The sequence below is a fragment of the Gavia stellata genome, chromosome 7 (assembly GCF_030936135.1).
Source record: "Gavia stellata isolate bGavSte3 chromosome 7, bGavSte3.hap2, whole genome shotgun sequence".
NCBI lineage: Eukaryota > Metazoa > Chordata > Aves > Gaviiformes > Gaviidae > Gavia > Gavia stellata.
In genome coordinates, this window is record NC_082600.1 from 39437358 (window position 1) to 39456318 (window position 18961).

The following is an 18961-nucleotide window of genomic DNA, read 5'->3' on the forward strand; positions in this document are numbered from 1 at the left end:
GGCAGCCTTCAATCTACTGGAACACGTGAGGGAGGAAGATGTGTTAAACTGGCTACCCTCGTTCTGGGTAAATGGAAAGGCATTTCTCCAGTTTCACCAGTTATAATGCAGGGAGGTCTGTGATCCTGCTGGTGTAATCAGTCTCCCATCTCGCCTTAGGCTCATTCAACAGGCTCCAACAGCACAAAACTGCAGCTTCTCTCTGGAGCTGGAACCCCCAGAATGCATGAGGTCCCACAGCTGGAAGGACCGTTGCCTGTGTAAGACTGCAAGTCAGATAAATCCTACTGGGAAGAACACTAACCTCAGCCACTGTATCATGTTGGAGTCCTTCCCTTGCCTTTCCACCCAGAGTGTGGAAGAAGGCTACCTCCATCTCATGACACTTGATGCAGTAGGTGCAGTTTCTCTGTCCTGTGGCTGATGTCTGAATCCCATACATTAGGTCATAGAACTTTCAAAGCCTGAATATTTTGCCCAGAGTCAAGCTGGCTCAATATAAATGTCCAAGAGTGAATGCTAGCACTCCTGTCGGAGGCAATTCCCTCTGCCTCCTCATAAAGTGCTAAATACTACAGGAAAAAGCTAATCTGTCATTACATGAAAAGACTCATCACACTATAAACCTGTCTTTCTTCCCCCCTTTACTCACCAGCAGTAGCATAAAAAAGGAATGTTACCATAGTTAGGTAAACCAGTCTGAAATATTTTTTTTACCTGCCTGTGACAGTTCTCAAAAGTTTTCTATTTTGTGTCCTATAATTATACACTTACAATACTGTAAAAATAGTGTGCTTGTATACTCCAGCCAGCAGAGGTAGGCAAGTTTCTCCAACAATTGCTGTGCTAGTTGTTCCAGGCACTATTAAAAACAGGTGTGAAAGTGAAAATAGTTTCCCAATAATGTTGAGGCTCCAGTGGAAACACCTATGGCTTCTTATTTTATTGAATAGCATTCCTCAGTGTGGAAAGAGTGCAGTGAGAAAGGAGTACAGGGAAAATGAATGCATGTGTTCAAAAACAGGTGGCTTATCTCAAAGCTAGGTATGCCACAAGCTAACAGTGCTTAGAAACTATGTGAAATGAAAAAGAGGAGTTAGGGAAGAAAAAATGCAGACTCTGGGTAGCTTCCTCTCAAAATCACAAGGACAGTGTCTAAACTTGAAAGCTTTTCTACTGCTGAGGAACTGTCCTGATGTAAAGAACTCAACAGGGCTGCATTTTGGTGCCAAACTTCTTCTGCTCAGACTGCGGAAACTGTTGTTGTTGTGAAGGTACTGCACAGTAACAGCTGCCATACAGAATATGGAAGCTAGGTGCATTAGGAAGATCAGACTCCACAATCTGGAAACTTAAACCAGATCAAATATCTTGAAGATTTTGGGCTGTGTTTGCAAAGATGTTGCCTCAGTCATCTAGGATCAGCTGGAGCTTCTCAGTCTGTGTGCGGAGAGTGGAAAGGACCTGAAGAAGTCGCATAGTTTTTTTTTTTTCTCCCCGTTTTAACTCAGGGTCATATCCAGTCAACAGCAGCTCTGACGTGCGTAACCTGTTCCTAACGCCATGACAGGGATTCCACCACCTCTTCCAATGAGTGAACAGTTAATCACCAGGGCTTTTTTATACCAAACCTACACCTCCTTTCTCTAAGTAAGCTGACTGCTACTTGAACTACCCATGGGGAAGAAAAAAAAAAATCTATGACTGTCTTTCTTTATATAACAGCTTTTATGTCTCAGAAGACTGAATGTCATCCCTAGACTAAACAAATGGAATACTTTCAGCCTTTTCTCATAGATCAAGTTTCCTAGACCTCTGCCTGTTCCCTTTGCTCCCTCCTGCACTCTTGCCAAACAGTCCACCTCTCCCTCAAAGTGCAGTGCCCAGAGCGGGACACAGGGCTGATTTAAAGGCTCGCCAGTCCTTAGTGCCTGTTTCTTAAGTGAGGCCCCTGTCACTACATCCCACAGCTAGATTTACCTGTTTTGATTTTTTTGTTGTTGTTGTTTGCAGTGTCATGAAGTTGCAGACTTCTTTGTGGTCTACCTAAGCTCCTGACCATTTTTTTCCAAGTCTTGCTGTCTCGCCAGTAATTTCCTCTCCATGCACTGGGTTTCTCCTTGCTGGTTGTTATGGTTTGTACTTGTAAGTTGTAATCACACTGATTTAAAACCATTTATCAAGATGACTTTGAATTCTTTCCTGAATTTCAGTCTGTAAATTGGATGCTATGTTCCACTAGCCAAACTGGTCATTTAATAGAATCTGATACAAGACATGTCTAATGATTGCTTTCATTACTGAAGAACTGTTTCACAAAGAATTTTGGAGACCTCTCCTCTTGGAGCATGTTTTTCTTAACCTGCAGTGTTAGGCAACTATCTCATAGGAATTGTATGTAGTCTACATTTTCCTCCTTTGCTTATGAGAATGACACAACTTATAATATCCTCTAATGAACCAGAATTTAATCAGACCTCCATCTAATGCATTGTGTATGAACATGCAAATATTTGCATTTTTTTTGCCAGGATGAGGTACTGTAGCCATAAAAAAGTATTGTTCTCTTTCTGCCATCCTTCAGCTAGTCTGGCTACAGCTCTAGGAGGGCTAGGACTGTGACTGACTGCCTGAGAGATGGGGTGGTAGAAAAAGTCCAAGCCCTGCCTGAAAGACAGTTGAGTTAGAATTGCAGGGACAGGTAGCTTTCAACTGGCAGGTTTCAAGAAGTGCAGGCATGGAGCTTTATTCCTTTCCAGTTTGGAAACCCTGTGGAGCAGGCTCCTTTCCTTGGCAGCGCCCACTGCCCACAGGTTCTGTAACATGAGCACAAGTTGTGCATCAAAAAGTGCCTCGGCAAGATCACTCTAATCCCTGGGACAGTGCTTCCTTCAGCCACTCCTCCTTATTTCAAGCTAGAGGGTAGATATTGAATAGGCTTCTCATCATGTAACAGTAGTGGGAGTGCAGTGCAGCTTTATCGCTTTGAGCAGAAGGAAAATGGCAGGGGAAGGATGTGTTCCTGGATAGCTGAAGTTTAATGAGCCACTTAAAACAATGCATTTTTTAAAATTATAAGCCACCTGTTAAACCTTTGCATTGTACTTGTTCAGCACTGGAACCTGTAGTAACATCTGCTTGCTCTGTAGCCTATGCCTTGAGAAATGAAATTGAGTGACTACCAAGGTAAAGCAAGGACTGCTCAACTGGTACAATCTGGGAGCACCTGTGAGGTTTCTTTTTCTCTTTACCTTTACATTAGCCAGAATACCCTGGAAGGACCACAGTCCCAGATAGAACAGAGTGGAGTGGGTAGCAGTGCTGATGACTAACAGAGGTGCGGAGAGATTTATGCTATCCCTATGAGCCGTATTTGCTCAGCTGTTATTGTACTCCGAGTAAACACAGAAGGGGTTGTTTCTCTCCCTCCACGCACAGCCCTGCTCGGGGGACAGGCGGCTAGTGCCTATTCACAGCATTGCTTTGCTAGTCCTGCCAGCCCTTGTGCATATGCATACCCAAGGCTTTTCAAATTCTTTTTTGCTTCCGAGGTGGAAGGGATGCAGATTTGGGCTGCTGATATAACCTGTGCCAAACTTTCTCTGTGGAATGAGGCTGCGCTTTCTGCCCACAGCTTTTGTAAGCTCCATACTGGGATGAGGCACCTGTTCTCCCAGAGCAGACCGGGGTCCTGTTCACATTAGAGCTCCCTTATGCAATGTAAAAGCACCTTTAAGCTGGTGTACGTGCTGTGATAAAATAACCAGTTCAAGGCTCCTCTTCTCTGCCAGAGCAGTGTAAAGACAGGCTAAATAAAAATGAGAAACCAACCCTGTTTGAATTAAGCTTCCCTGGGAGACAGGCAAACACTTTCTCTCACTGAGAGGAAAACTGAGGCACAAAGACACTTAGTCCTCACTTTTGGGTTGGCACAGAATGTCAATAGGAGCTTGGTGCTAGATATCCATACTGCTGCCTTTCGTTCTGTGCTGCACTAGTTCCTCACGGAGGGGAAAGCTGGGAGTTGACTAAAAAAAATTTGGGAGAGGCATGCATTTGATTTTTTTGAAATGGTGTTTTGAAGTCGGGTCCCTGTTGGAGCACTAACAACGGGGATTGGTCAAGAATCCTTCAGTAAAAGACCTTTTCCTCCCCTTCTGATGAATGCTTGTTCATTAAAACTGAAGCTTTTTGCGGGAACTCCAGGGGAAAAGTTTCCCTGGTCCAGACAGAATTTCTGGTCAAAAGAAATGAGAGAGGGAAAGAGAAGGATATCTGCCCTGCCTGGCATAGCCTGTAGCTCTGGGGTTAGGCTATTCACATAGGTTCATTGGGGCTGGGCAGAAGCACAGGGGGAGGTTAGACCCTCTGTTTTGCCTAATTTGGAAGCAGGACTCCTGTCTCTCAAGGGTGTAGGGATCCCTCCAAGGTGGGTGGGTTTTGGTGTCACAGTCTCTCTCTTTGTTTAATAAGAAAATGGGTGGCAGATCTTCCTTATGTCCCACCCTAATCATCCACAGCATCCTCCCAGCCCCAGTGATTGATGCTTGGTCCTTTGGCTCTGATAATAATGAGTTGTTAGGTGTCAGGAGAGCAGTTGGGGGAGGCTGCCTTGTCCCCAGAGCGGTGTGTTGGCTGCAACTAGCCCTGCAAGCTGAGCATGAGAACTGTTAAGCACAAGCCTTCGGTTAGATGCTGCTGGACACTCTCTCTTCTCAGTTTTGTAAGGTAAACAAACACCCAATCTCTTTAATAACTCTAGTTTATTAGACAGTCAGATGAGTCCCTTACCTCATCCATCATTTTTATTTTTATTGTGCAGGCACTAGATGTATGTTTGAATGTGTGTACTTAAGGGACCAGGAATGAGAGACCTTTTTATGAATCTGACCATGTATTTCTCAGAAGGCCATTACTAGGGGAAAATTGTTGCATAAATAACGTACAACTGCAGATGTTCAAGCCCTGTTTTCCTGCAATAGCTCATGGCTTCAGAGACACTACTTTTAAAAATGTTTTAAGGAGTGTTAGAAGCAGTCAAGAGTAAGAAGGAACAAACAGCATTTTAGAGCTGAGCAGTTAAGGTAAAATGAGTATTTCTGCTAGTGATTCTCTTCTTTGTATGTATACGCATTCCCTATAATTTTTTTGCTGTCATTGGATTTGTTGTAATCTAGATTTGCTGTCTCCCGAAGGTTTGGCTCGCCAGCAACAGCAAATTGGCAAGTGTTACTCAGCTTCTTTGCTAGTGGTTGTCTTAAATCAAAGCAGAGATGGCAGAAAACACGGGAATGTGACAGTGCCTTAAAAAAAAAAGGTGTGTGTGTGCAATATTATTGTTGGTTCTAGAAAGGCTGTTTGTGTCCCACTGACTTGCTGTCTTAAATGTTCTTCTCCCTCTAAATGTTTAATATAGGGAAAGAAAGAAAACATTTTTTCTTTATCTTTCTGTGCCTGCAACCCCCCCAAACAGGGAATAGGTTTTTAAGTACCCTGCATGTATAATAAATATATGCTTCTTTCTAAGATGACAGCTTAATTTCATAGCTGGCATTAAACCTTCTAGCTTGGCTGTAGGCTTTCACTATCCTCCATAAACCTGGGCTTGGCAACAACAGCAAAGTTTCCAGTAAGCAGTCTGACTGGAACAGGCTGACTTCAGTGTCCTGGAGCTGGGATAGCATCTGATGGTCCCTTCATTACCTGCGAGACCGTCTTTCAGGGTGACAATGTATGCAGTTCATGCCAAGTCCCATACGAGGGAAGCTGATGGTATGGATTTCCCAGCTGATTTTGCTGGCTGTTGAAATACACCCCAACTGTTAATATTCATGTTTATTTTTTAAGGGAATTAAGTGCTGTTAGAGTGGTAGCCTGGAGGAAAGAGCCTCTCTGGGGGCTAGTGCTAGTTAATACTTTCTTTTGCTTAGTAGACATGTCACTGAAGGAACTTTCCACAGGGCTGTTGTCAGAGCCTTCATTTGGTGTCAATGTGTTTGCTATTCTGATCCCCTCTAGCTCAGGGAGGGTACGGTAGATCTGGAAAGGGTTCAGAGAAGGAACAACTGGGTCGGCTGGGACTCTTCAGCATGTAAAAGAGACGAAGTAGGAATCTGTAAAGCAGTGAGAGGCAGGGAGGGAGTGACTGCAAACTGTTCACCATTTCGTCTTCCAGAGGAACTAGGGTCAGCAAACAAAACTACTTGGAACCAGGTTTAGATCGAACCAAAGGGTGTGCTGTGTTCCACACACAACTTGTAGTCAAGCTACAGAACTAGATGCGGGATGTCATAGTCAATAAAAGTTTATGGGGGGAGACATGGCAAACTGGTGGAAGAGAAAAAACATTGCTACTCCCTAAATATGAATTCTGTGTCTGTCTCTGCGAGTTTCTGATCCACAACTGGTTGAGACATGAAATACATGGGGGAAAGAAGTATATGCTTGTCCTGTTCCTCTGTTCTCCTCTAAGCATCTGCTTTTGGCCATGGCTGGATGTGAAACAGAGGCAAGTTGGGCCTTTGGTTTGCCCCAGTATGTCTGTTCTATGTTCTTCAGGATTTAATGGAATAGATGGGACTTTCATAGTGGCTACTTCAAGATGTAGGCTAGAAATGAGAAAAATCTGATCTCCCTGCTATTTCAGTTGTACTGCTATTATTGCTAGTGATGTGCCACTGAATACCAGTGAGGATGGAGGATTTTGCATCATTACATCTGTTCGATGTCAGCTGAACAAAACCTGTAAGATTTGTTTCACTTAACCTTTAAACACCCTTCAAACAGGAGTGACTACCAATTAGTTCTGTATTCTGGTAATAAATGCCATGACTATTCAATTCTCATGAATTTCTGTTAATATATGCAGAGAACTTTTGCCATTTTTTATGGCATAGTACAAATGTGTAAGTTTGTACATTTATTCTGTGTAATTTGCATACTTAACTACAAATGTATGTAAAATAAGATACTAACTCATTAAAAGACATTTATTCTTTCTTTTTTTTCTTTCTTGATTTCAATAAAAGTGGCATATGTTTTGTCCTGACACACAAAAAAACCCCACTTTATTTTTTTCAGAGACATTTTTAGGGCTAGTTTTGCAAGACTCAAAGGACTTGAGAGATCTAAGTTTGACTTTGTGCACTCAGGAAGCTTTCGGGATTTAGACAGAAAAATTCCTGGAATGTAGTTCTCTTCAGCAGAAGTTTTTCTTTTCTTTTGCTTATTATATAAAGTGATGATAGGGAATTGTGCCCTTGTTTTTGCTTCCTCAAGCTTCATGAATGATCCTCCTCACCTGAGGGCCAAGGTGTGAATTGCTGTCAGCAGACTGCAGGCAAGTGGGGGCCCCTCGTGATGTAAGTGGTTTGTTAAGGAGCCTGCAGGCCTCTTGCTCAATGACTTCTCTGTCCACATACAGCTTGGGAACAGTCACGGGGCCTCTTTTTCAGATGTGAAATCTGTCAGCAAAGTGAAGTCAGCTTAAATATCAGCTGAGGCTTGAGCTCTCTTTCAGTTTTTGTTGACTTTATCCCCTCCTGCTCCTTCCCGATCAAGTTTCTCTCTGCTTGAGTCAGACCTGCTGACACTTAAAAGTTTTTCTGTGTTTCAGTTGTGTGGATTTGTGTATGGCAAAGTTCAGGTGCCCTTCACATTCTCAGCCTTGACAGTGATCTGAAATACTGAGGAGAGACCATTCTGGGTCTCTGAGACTCTTTAGCTCCTACAGTTCAATTAGAAACCAGTAGAAGTGCTTCTGCTACCCAAAGCATGCTGTACTCAGGTGATGCTGTGCAGACCTGCTGGAGTTTTTTGTGTTGTACCTGCCGCTGAGTTCTAGTTGTGAATCAGCGCCTCTTCCGTTCCCCAAATACGGGACAAAAATTGTTCTCTGCCCTGTAATTTATCGCCAAAATATAAGATGTAACTGATGGGGTACAGACAGGCAGGCAAAATACACGGAAACAGTGAGCGTATGCTGGTTGTGTGCTGAGCCTGTCCCGGGGGCAGGATGCTGAGGTCATGCCACGTCTGCTGGCTGACCATGCAAACATCTGCAGATTTGGGATGAACCTGTGGCATCATGGCGTGTCAGTGTTTTGAAGCATTTTATGTATTGAAAGCTTGAGGGGATTCTTGGCTGTGGTGAGAAATGTCAGATGTTGTGGCTTATTTGTAAAAAGAAAAGGAAAAAACACAGTAAACTGCAAGGGAGAGGAAAGCTAGGGAAGGAGAGAACAACTGTTCCTGCTTCTGGTTTTCATCACTCTCTTAAGGATAAAAGTTAGGAATTATATTGTTGTCTTTTTTATACCCTAGACTTAGATATGTTTTAAATCCTGTGATCAGCTGCCTTGACTGCTTTCTGTCCTACATGCACACTTTGTTTTCTCTCTGTGATACCTTCAGTGGTTTCCAAAGTTGAAATAATTTTCCTACTCCTCAAAAGGCCAGAATGTTTAAAGACTTGTAATTGAGAACTTCTGGCTGTTGAGACAAATAGGTCTTAAGGTCCCACGGGTACTCTGTGCATCTCTTCCCCCTCTAATGCCTGGCCCATATAAGAGGCAGCAGCCTGGTACCTCTCTATGCATCACTCCTCTACAGATGGTTGTTGAAGAGGCAGTGTTAGGGCTGAAGGTGCCAGGCTGGCTGCAGAAGCCACTTCTCAGCTTCTTTCTGTTCTTTGGCATGTGCTATCTGTGTACTATGTTCTCTGGTTGACAATGCCTCCAGAAATAACCTTGTCTGTGTAATAAGCTATTGAGGGACAGGGCCCTACTTACTTCAGGGTGGGTGGTTAAGGAAGCTGCGCTGAGTGCCCTCTGTTTTCCAGGTGGGGACAGCGGTGGAGTGTGCTGGAGAGGTGATGGCAGTGTGGGTAGAATGGGATATCCCATTCTGTTCCCTGCCGAGGTGTGTGCAGGTGCTGTCTGCACTGAATAAGGCAGTGTTAAAACATAATCTACTGCTCCTCTTGGGATCATGTTGGGGAGACGCTATTGAGAGGGAAGAGTGCATTGCAGTCTGGAGAAAGAGATGATGAGTGCAGGGCATAGTGTTTGCCTCCTTCGTTTAACTGAAAAACACAGGTCACAACTTAGGATCTCTCAGTATGTGAAAATATCATCTGGGAAATGCTCACACCATGGCTACAGTAATAGTGAATTATTGTTATCTGATAGCTCTGTTCCAAACCCCAGCTGAACAGGAACAGTTTTTTCCTGCTGTTACTGGCTTGCTGGGCACCTGGCAGTCAACATCTATAATCCATAATCTTGTTGTGTCACAGCTAAATGTTGGAGGAAGCTCTCAACCCAGAAGTCCCTGAGTCCCTAGGGATGTAGACATACTGGTGTTTGCTGAGAAGAAAACAGTCACAAAGGTATCCTGATGTGAAGGATACCCATATCCTGCTGAGCTGAGGAAGGTGATCTTGATTTGACTTTTTTTCTCCACCCCCTCCAACCTCCCTCCCATCTTCCAGAGAAAGTTCACTCCTGCGACCAGGAAAGGCAGAGTGCCCTGGAGGAGGCCAGGCAGAATCCCCGCGAGGGTATCGTCATCCCCGAGTGTGCTCCTGGAGGGCTCTACAAACCAGTGCAATGCCACCAGTCGACTGGGTACTGCTGGTGTGTCCTGGTGGACACGGGACGCCCCTTGCCTGGTACTTCCACTCGGTAAGAGCTATAGGCTTGGTGAGATGCCTGCCTGGAGAAGATGAGATATAGAAAAATACTGTTGCTATATCAGATAAGGTCCTAGTTCTAGAGATGTCAGCTCTGTAGTACCTTCCTTAGAGCTAGCAATGCCGTATGGGATGTTCCCTATTGAATGTTACTGTGCAGCTCCCTCTCTGTAGGAGCTGGAGCATAGTAACTACTGCCCTTACTTTCCTGTGTTAAGTATTCATGCAAAGCAGCCTTTTTTTCTCTGGCTTGCAGCTTTTGGGTGGTAGGAGGAACTAGGGCTTTGCTCAAGAGTAAAGGTCAGGGACATGAGCAGTGAAAAGAGCAGTGGCTTTGTTGCATTATCCTCTGCTTTATATCTCCATGCTGCAGCCACTTGGATCCTGACCAGTACAGATTTAGAAGACTGTTTGGTTGTGCATTGATAGACTTTAAGCCAATGGTAGATTTTTCTTTAAGTTACTTTGTATCTTAAAACTGCCTGGGGAATCTTTTCTCACTTGGGGTTTAAAAACTAATTGTGGGTCTTGCAAGTTATAAAAACAGGTCTGTAGGAGTTGGGACCTAAGCTCAGCTAGATGGATTCTGCAGAACATGGACAGTTTTGGAACTCAGCTCAACCTGAGCCCACAAGAGTTGGAAGAGGGTCTTGCACTCTTTACCTGTTTGGGCTGGTATTGGACTTTAGAATATGCTCTTCCTCCTCTTTCCACTTCTGCTGCTGTTGCTGACTGTCCATAAGCAGACAGATGCTTGACAATAGTATTTCTTCTGCAGGTTTATTTGTTTCCCCTGCAGTGAGAAGATAAGATGACCCCTTCACAACCATCTGATGACACTAAAGCTATATCACATGGTTTAGTATCTGCTGTTCTCCTTTTTCAGCTATGAGACCCCAGTGTGTGAAAGCGATGCCAGATCGAAGAGCACAGAGATTGACGATCCATTCAAGGACAGAGAACTTCCAGGTCAGAGAGGAACAAGATCCTGTCTCTGCCTTCTCCCCTTGTCTCACCTTGGGACTCTTAAGAGGCCAAGAATATTGTTGAGGAGATGGGGGATTTCTCTCACCATGCATGTTTTACCATGGGTTTTATTCTGTGTTATTTTGGATCACCTCCAGTTTCAGCAGTGAACTGGAAAAGGCTGGGAGTGCTCTGGGGGCTGGTTTATTGCCTGTCTGCTCTTCTTAGAAAACATGTCTGGGATCAGAATTTTCAGGAAAGAAACCTGGATGCCTGGAGGTCCCCTGGGGGAAGAACGGGATCAGCACTGAAAATTCTTCAAAGCCTGGACAGGATGGGATCCGTTCCATTTAGCAGGGCTTTTCAGCAGCTCTGAGCAACAAAAGAGGACACAGCTGGCAATTGTCAGTGGACCAGCTGGCTCCTGGACACTGCAGAGACCAGGCAGGGCAGTGTTCCTGGTACACTAAGGCCACATAGCTAATGCTGGCTGCTCACTTAGCTGGACTTTATCTCTCATTTTCTGCTTGGGACCCACTTTATCTCCCATTGCTGCTTGTTTTATATTCTGCTTTTCCCTCTTGACAGAGTGACGAACCATAATTTACTGTTTGCCTATCTTGTTTCTATTAGGAAAATGTGCTGTGTGTAGGTGTTTGTGTGGCTCTTAAAAATGCTATCCTACCTGCCTGTGCTCTGGTTTTCCCTTCCCAACGCCTTTCTAAGGAGCAGAGTGAGAGATCAGCCATTGCTCTCCTGGGTGGGGGCTGACCACTTGAAAACAAGCTACAGTGGGTCCCCTTCCACCATGAGGGAAAGATAGAGACCAGGAACTCTGCAGAAAGAGCTGGTAGCTCTGGATCCACTTGATTTTCTCCTGGCCCTTTCTAGGGCTAGCATTAAGTGAGTTGTCCCCGAGCAGGTTAGCAAAGGAAATGAGATTTGTTCCAGATTTGCCTTCTGTGTCTCCTGATCCTCCTCCTGCCAGCTCCTGACCTTGGGCCCCGTAGCTTTCTGCTTAGCAGCTCTGCCCTCAGCAGGGCGCTCTTCTATGCAGCTCCTCATTTTCACAAGTTGTGTAGAAATTTCCTATCTGCCTCCCTCTCACATTCGAATGAAATTGGACAATTGGTTCAAGTATTACTTTGGGGGGTGGGGGGAGGGAAACCAGCTAAATGATTGCATTAAGGCTCATTTCCTTAGGAAATCATGCTAAAATAGAATAACTTTACTTCCTTTCTTCCCCATCCCCTTCTCCCCTTGCTTTACTGCCTCTCCCTACACTTCCCCCCTGCCTCTCCAGAACTCCTCTGTGAAAATAATTTGCTCTTGGGCTTTTTCTTTGAGACTCTCTTTCTGATTTCTCAGGAAGACAGAATGGTTTCGTTTCCCTTCTCCCTCCCCTTCTGCGCTGCAGCTGGACAAGGGGCCAAGAACTACTTGATGCAGAAGAGGACACATGATGCTCTCTAGCTTAGTGGTCTGATCCCAGCATCAGACTCCAGGAGAGTTACTCTCTCAGCTCAAGCCACTTTTCTGTACCTGAGTAAACTTTCAGCTCTGGGCTTGGCTGCATTGGCTGGCATGATGGTTTCTGTCACTGAAAATACCTTTGTATCAGACTAGGAGACAGCAGATCTGATCCTGGTTTGTTTTCCTGAGAGATGCTATGCTCCATGATCTTTTGATTCAGACTTGAGGTTTTTTTGATTAGCTGCTCTTGTATGCAAAAATTCACTGGTGAGCCAGAACTGCAGGGGTTGAGAGGGGATGTTCCCTTCTACATTTTCTGCTCCTCTTTCTTACCAGAACTGCATTTTAAGAAAAAAACCTGCTTTAATTTGAGACTGATCATTCCATTTGCACTCAGTTCTGTAAGGGGGACCCCTAACCTTATTCCCCCTTTAGAGGTTTGCCCACTCTTCAGACTCTCAGTGCTGCAGGCAGCATGCATCTTGGCCTGTGTGAAGAGATCCTGCAGAGGCCAAGGTGGGGGAGACCTAAGTCCAAATCCTTGCACACCTACACATACCTTCCTCACAAACTGTGTCATGGCTGTGCCCACAAGAGCCAGAAGAAAGAAAGAAGGAAGGAACGTGTTGCTTGCACATAGCAAATGGCAAGCTGCTAATTCCTGCAGACGAGATGCTGAGGCCCTGGGGAGATGACTTCTAGCAAATGGTTTTTCAACTTTCTCATTACTGCAACAAAAAGCTCCTTTAAGTGAGTGGTCTACCCTGGCTGCCATAGCAGCTTACCCATTACAATGCTGACATTTTCTGGACCATGTGCCAAACGAGTGCTGAGGGGTGTGCGTGTGTGTAATGCACATAATATGGAGACAGGCGAAGGACTGTTGGTTAGCTATTGCAGAGAACAGAGCCTGTAATACTGCAAAGGAGGGAGTTTTGTCAGATCAATTTGCAAGCTGCTTTCAGCTGTCGAGGGATTACAGTAAGTTTCTGGTGCTCTGTTTGGGGTACACATGCTTCTCTGCTTGTCCAAGAAAAGCAGAAGTGTTGACACTGCTATGTGTTGCTAGGGGAGGCTGTTTTCTGATGTCTGCTGCCTTAATCAGCTGACTAATTGGTAATGAATGGTGGTTTGAGGAAAGAGAAGAGGTGAGGCATGTGGTGATGGCTTCTCTGACACGTCAAGAGAAGACAATAGGATGGGAGGTGATGGGGTTTGGACAGTGGCTTTGGAGATGGTGGGTTGAAGTCAAGTATGCTTGTTCCTTGGTAGGCTAGATTAATTGTTACAGTATTAATGTGGTAGTAAATGAAGTATGCTTTTACTCCTTTAAGAAGTGAGGAAATGGCATAGGTTACCTCATAAAGGTGAGGAGATGGAGAATTTTGTCTCAGCTGTGTCATAACAGGCTGGCACTGTTAAGGATAGAAGGCTCTTCAGTCTGTGGTTATGATGGTGGGGAACTAGAGGGCCTCAGGACTAAGTAATGGAAATGGTTACCAAGCTCGTCTTCAGCCCGCTTTGTCCTGCTTAAGCCAGCAGTGACTGGGGGCGATTACCACGTGTTGACTTAGACTGACGTATTTCCCATGCAGTGTGATCATGCAAAGAACTGAATTATTGTGGTAGCTGCTGGCAGGCAATGCTCTCTGTGCCTGAAGAGGAGAGTGCAAGCAGCAGTCCTTGCTTTGGCCCATGCTTTGGGAAGCTTTAAACTGTCAGTTAGGACCTCAGAACAGCCATGTTTTCAGAGGAAGATGGCCCAGGAGGTAATAAGTTGTTTTGTAAACTTCTCTGCAAGCGTCACCATGTGAACTCCCATCTGCCAGGCACTTCCAGCACATCCCTGTAGTTATGCTGGTAGGGAACTGGGAGAGGCCATAAAGCTAACCACATGGTCTTCCTGCCAGACATTGTCGGTGACCCTGTGTGTGCCTGGACAAAAGCTGCAGGACAAATTGCCACGCAGAGAAACCCACTGAGGGATTCCTCTGCCTTTCCTTAGGGACTGTGGTGATGGCTGGCATGTTACAGACAAAGGATGTTCTGGCTGATCCTTGCTGAACCGGAGTAGGAGACCAGTCCTGTGTGTTCTTGCATTAAACATCCTCTTTTCTTTCTGCAGGCTGCCCAGAAGGGAAGAAAGTTGAATTTATTACCAGCTTACTCGATGCTCTGACTACGGACATGGTACAGGCGATTAACTCAGCAGCACCTACTGGGGGTGGGAGGTGAGTCCAGAAAGCACTGGGGCTGAACGCCACCAAGGTGGCTGCAGAGCTCTGGGTGCCCCTGAGATGGGGGCGGGAGGGAAAGGTGTTGCTCTGTGCCGATTCGGGTTCTTCTGGGTTGCTGGGAGAAGAGCTGAGGCTGCATCTTCAGACGCTGCTCTGTCATGTCATCCTAGCCCTGCCTGCCTCCTCCTGCCCCTCCTCCCTGGCAGCTGCTCCACCATAAAGGTTAGTATAGCCCATTTGAAGTGTGAAATGAGAGCTCAGTGGGAGGAAGTGGCTTGTTCTTTTGTCCCCTGGTGCATGAAAAGACCTAATAAAATGCAAATGGATTGAAGGAGACCGTGTGGCCTAGTGGCTACCACGGGGAGTGAAGAATGCGAAGTGAATTCTTGGCAGTAGCAGTGCTGTGGTTTTGCTGTGGGGCTGGAGCCAGCCTGCCGATGAGGAGAGGAGCTGTTTTTCATGGCCCTCCCCTCTGACCAGCTGCCTGTTCATCCCTCTTGGAAGGAGCAGCAGGTCAGGCCTGTTGCAAGAGGTGGGCAGAACTCTGCATTTCTGGGGAGCTGGAGAAAAGCTGAGGTCTTGTCTCCCCCTTCTGCTTGATAACAGCAAATCCCCTTAGTGCAGCAGCTGCAGTGCTGCAGCAGGACAGGCTGTTGAGAACGGACTGTGATGGTTTTAAAAGAAGTGCTATATTGCCTCGGCTAGGCAAGACTTCTGTGGTTCTAGATTCCCCTGACTATAAAAGGGGTCAGTGCACGTTTAGCATGCAGGGTTGCCACAACGAATAATGTGCTCATGTTCATAGGGGTGTAGAGATGGAGGAGGTGCCTCTGTGCGTGTGTTACTTCTATAGGTATTGCTCCAATATATTGAGAATGGTGTTGATCCCCTTCCTTCCCCTTTCAAAATGTAGAAGGAAGCAGTGCCATCTTTAACAAGACAAAAAACTCACTTCTGTGCCTCTTGATTTCAGTATGGATTGCTTGTGAACCCATATGGTTTTAACCTTGCATTTGGACCTTACAAATCAGGCCAGTGCCTGAGTGCCTGCGCACTGAATATTCTGTAACCCGTAGAATTAGCAGTGTACGCCTAGCATGTCTGTATTCATATAAACAGGATGAAAAATGCCCCAAGGATGGGAAATACGTCGTTCTCTCCCAGCCATAAGCATTCCAATGTCAATTCTGTCTAATTTGCATGGTTCAAATGCAGTGGGTAGGGGTGGCGGGAAGCCCTGGAGAGTATTTGTTATTTATTTGGCATCTTTGGCACAGAGACTGAAACCCAGCCAATGTAATCATCACTCTTAAAATAAAGCTTAATATAAACCAATATTGTAGAGACCAGAGATGTATGCACTTCTATAAACCAGCAGGCTTGCTTCCTAATGTTCCCCAAGCTTTGTGTATTTCTCAGCTTTCAATAGAGGCCTTTCTGGTAGAATTTTTCATTGCCCAGCTCTTCACACAGTCGTCACGTTGATTTATTTTCAGCCCCAGTGTCGGCAGCCCAGTTGCAAGGGGAAAAAGAAATCTTTTAGCAGGCTGTCCTTTGTAAGGCGAAAGACTGCTACCACCCAAATACTCTGCCTGCCCACAGTCACGATTAAATTCAGGAAACTGCTCTGGCGTAAACTTCCATGTGCATCAGCTAGGCTAAGTGCATACCCCAAAGAACACGCGTCAAGCTTTTCCATCCCACTGTGCCATGATGGGGCCATTTATTTTGGAAAAAAAAAAGGCATTTCAAGGAATTTTGGGTACTTAAATAAAAATTTAATCAGTACAGCTTTCTTTTCATATGAGTTTGGAGAGTTGGGAAGCTGTATCGGTGCAGTGAGTCCTGCTTTCCAAGTTTCTCAATGGGAGGAGTGTCGTGAGTCCTGTCTTCAGGAATATGTAAAATTGGCTGGGTGACCTAACTTCGCTTTGGCAATGGAAATAAATGCTCTTTTCCAAGACGAAGGGGTATTTTACCTATAGGGTTAATCATAGGGCTAATTAATTGCCAGCCTTAAGAACTAACAAAATACTGGATTTATGATGGTGCTCATCCTGTATCTCCCTGGCCCAGGTTTGCTTAGAAGGTCATGTTGAAAAGAAAAGCTAGAGATCTGACTGTCTGATTTTTCTTAATGTCAGTCATGTCAGTTTTAATGTCTTAATGTCAGTTTTCTTATTCGTGAGGCAAGCTTCACTTATTGTAGGCTCTTCTCCGTCTTTGCCATAATGGTGGCAGAACAGGTTCTGTATTTAAACGTGCACTGGTTTCCTCTGTAGCCTCCCTCTTTCTGTTCCTTTACAGTGTTCGGCATTTCATCCTCTTGGGCCTTTTTTAGAGTTTGAACAAATGTACCCAATGATCTAAGATAAATTCTTAGTGTATCACCAGCAAAGCTTATGCAGAGGGCAAGCCAGGCAAACAGCAAGCTGTACCCCCATGTCAGTTAGCCCCATATATTGTCCTTTGTATTTTAATCAATGAGAGAAGCAGCAAGTAGGAGTTTTGGGGAAGGGAGGGAGTATTCCTCTTTCTTTGTGGCAACAGGGAGATGATACTGGCATACAATATGCATCTTTAATATCAACATTAAAATTTGGGATCAAACACAGAGAAGAGCCTTTCCAAAGTGTCAAGGGCTGAAAAAGCCTAACAGTGAGAGTCTTAAGGAGCTCAGCCTTCTTTACGGTATTAAAAGAAAGAAAAAAAAGGTTGAAAGATGATTTCGTATAATCTGAGTATCTCCATAGGGACAAAAGCTCTGCAGGCTTTTTAGTCTAGCAGGGAAGAACATGATTAGCTGAATATAAACAAACTTGTGATCAAAATTTCTTTAAAGCGAGGGCAATTCTAAGGCAGAATGAAGTCATGAGGGAGGTGACAGATTCCCTCTTGCTAAGGCTTTCATCTTAGACCTGATGCCTTTCAGAAAGACTTCCTTTAGTCAAACCCGAGTTATGATTCTAAGAGTAATTTGATTCACATTCTGTGAGTATGATATACAGGAAATCAGATTACATGACCCTACGGCCTTCAGTCTGAATCTGGATATGAGGAGTGAAAACTTCTTGCATTTGCTGAGTGTCTTCATCTTGAAGACTTCACCTATTTATGCTGCAAAGCTATGTGGCTTTGCAATTAATGTCCATATTAGCTTTTTTGGGGGGGGAAGGAGGAGCATGGGGAGAAATGATAGACATCTGCATTTAAAATACTACATAGAGCTGTACTAAACTGCACACTTTATACTTGGCACACACAAAAACAATCTAGTAGCAGCAAAGTGAGGCTGTACAGCTTGGATTGCTGCAGGCCATGTAAGTAAAACCTGATAAGACTTTTTTTTTATTGGTCATGCTTAAAACAACCTTGTAAGCCCTTATAGGTCTTGTCTCGTTTAAGCAAGTTCAAAGCTATTGACTTTAATTGAGTTACTCTTGCTTTACAATAATGTAAATGAGATGAGAACTTCCCTTCCTCGTGGCCCTGGTTTATATTACAGCAAAATAGCCAAGTAGACTTCATTTAGACTTTTGAAACAGAAAATCTCTGGTAAAATTCATTCTTAATTTTAAGTTTATGTAATAACTCCAAGGCACATCTTGTTACTGTAAGTTTTCAAAGTAATTAAGGGAGCGCTTGTAGGAAATTGGTTTATTAACCAGTGTTTGGTATCCTTTTTGAAAAGACACATGGTTGAAATCGTTCTCGTATATATCTTATATAATAGGAACAGCACTTTTTAAAATGTAGACTTTCCTTTAGTACATTTTAGTCTATTTTCTAATTTGGGCATATTTATGTTACACAGGGCCTAAACTAAAATAGACCAAAGGGGATCCCAGCCTGGATTTCCCTCATCTGAGAAACTCTCTTTGGTCCCTGCCAATTCAGAAATGAATTTTAGTTGCCAAAATGTGTGCACTGTGGCTTGCTCTACAGTATCAGCAAAAATATTAATGCCCTGTGGAATTTTGGGTTAAAAGGGCAGCTTGCAACAGCTACCCTTAACCATGTAACACAGCAGCTGTGTCCCTTCATTTTAAGTTGCCAATTATTCCCCATGTAATAGCCCTAAAAAGTACTTCAGAAAATTGCCCCCGAGGTTCCCTTTCATGCTGTAGTTGAGCAGTTTGAAACAGGCAAGCACAGCTCGGCACATCTCCAGGGTGTTCTGAAGCCAAGCCATGTTTTAATAAAGATTGACACTTTCTAACAGTGCGGGGAAGTTAATGCCCAACTCCTATTGCATTTCAATTGAAGTTGGATACCAACTTCTCTTTGTGCTCCTGTGGAAATTCTAGCCTAATTAAAGATACGGGAGAGTTCATGTAAGAGGAGGATCTTTGAACATTCAATGAGGAGTGAAGGGACGTGATTTTTAAACCTTCTAAATAATTTATCCCACAATCTTCAGAAAAGTTGTGTTGAGAATAAAGTTTCATACACAACTTCGCCGGAGGAGAGGAAGAAACTGGGCCTGTAATAGGAAGATAAGTTTTAACTAGAGGAATTATGCATTCCCCATAATGAATTTGGACTGTGTATTACTCTTTTGTTTAGTCTGAACACAGCTTAGTTTTTTGTTGGC

The 18961-nt window shown here is 44.3% G+C and overlaps 1 protein-coding gene across 1 annotated transcript in view; it reads left to right on the top strand.

Annotated features, from left to right (window-relative positions):
- The window catches only part of SMOC1 (SPARC related modular calcium binding 1), a 135039-nt gene that overhangs the window by 90954 nt on the left and 25124 nt on the right, over window positions 1-18961 (top strand). The window contains exons 8-10 of the mRNA XM_059819561.1: window positions 9491-9683; window positions 10578-10660; window positions 14256-14361. Coding sequence (XP_059675544.1) covers window positions 9491-9683; window positions 10578-10660; window positions 14256-14361 — 382 coding nt within the window. The remainder of the gene's footprint in view (window positions 1-9490; window positions 9684-10577; window positions 10661-14255; window positions 14362-18961) is intronic.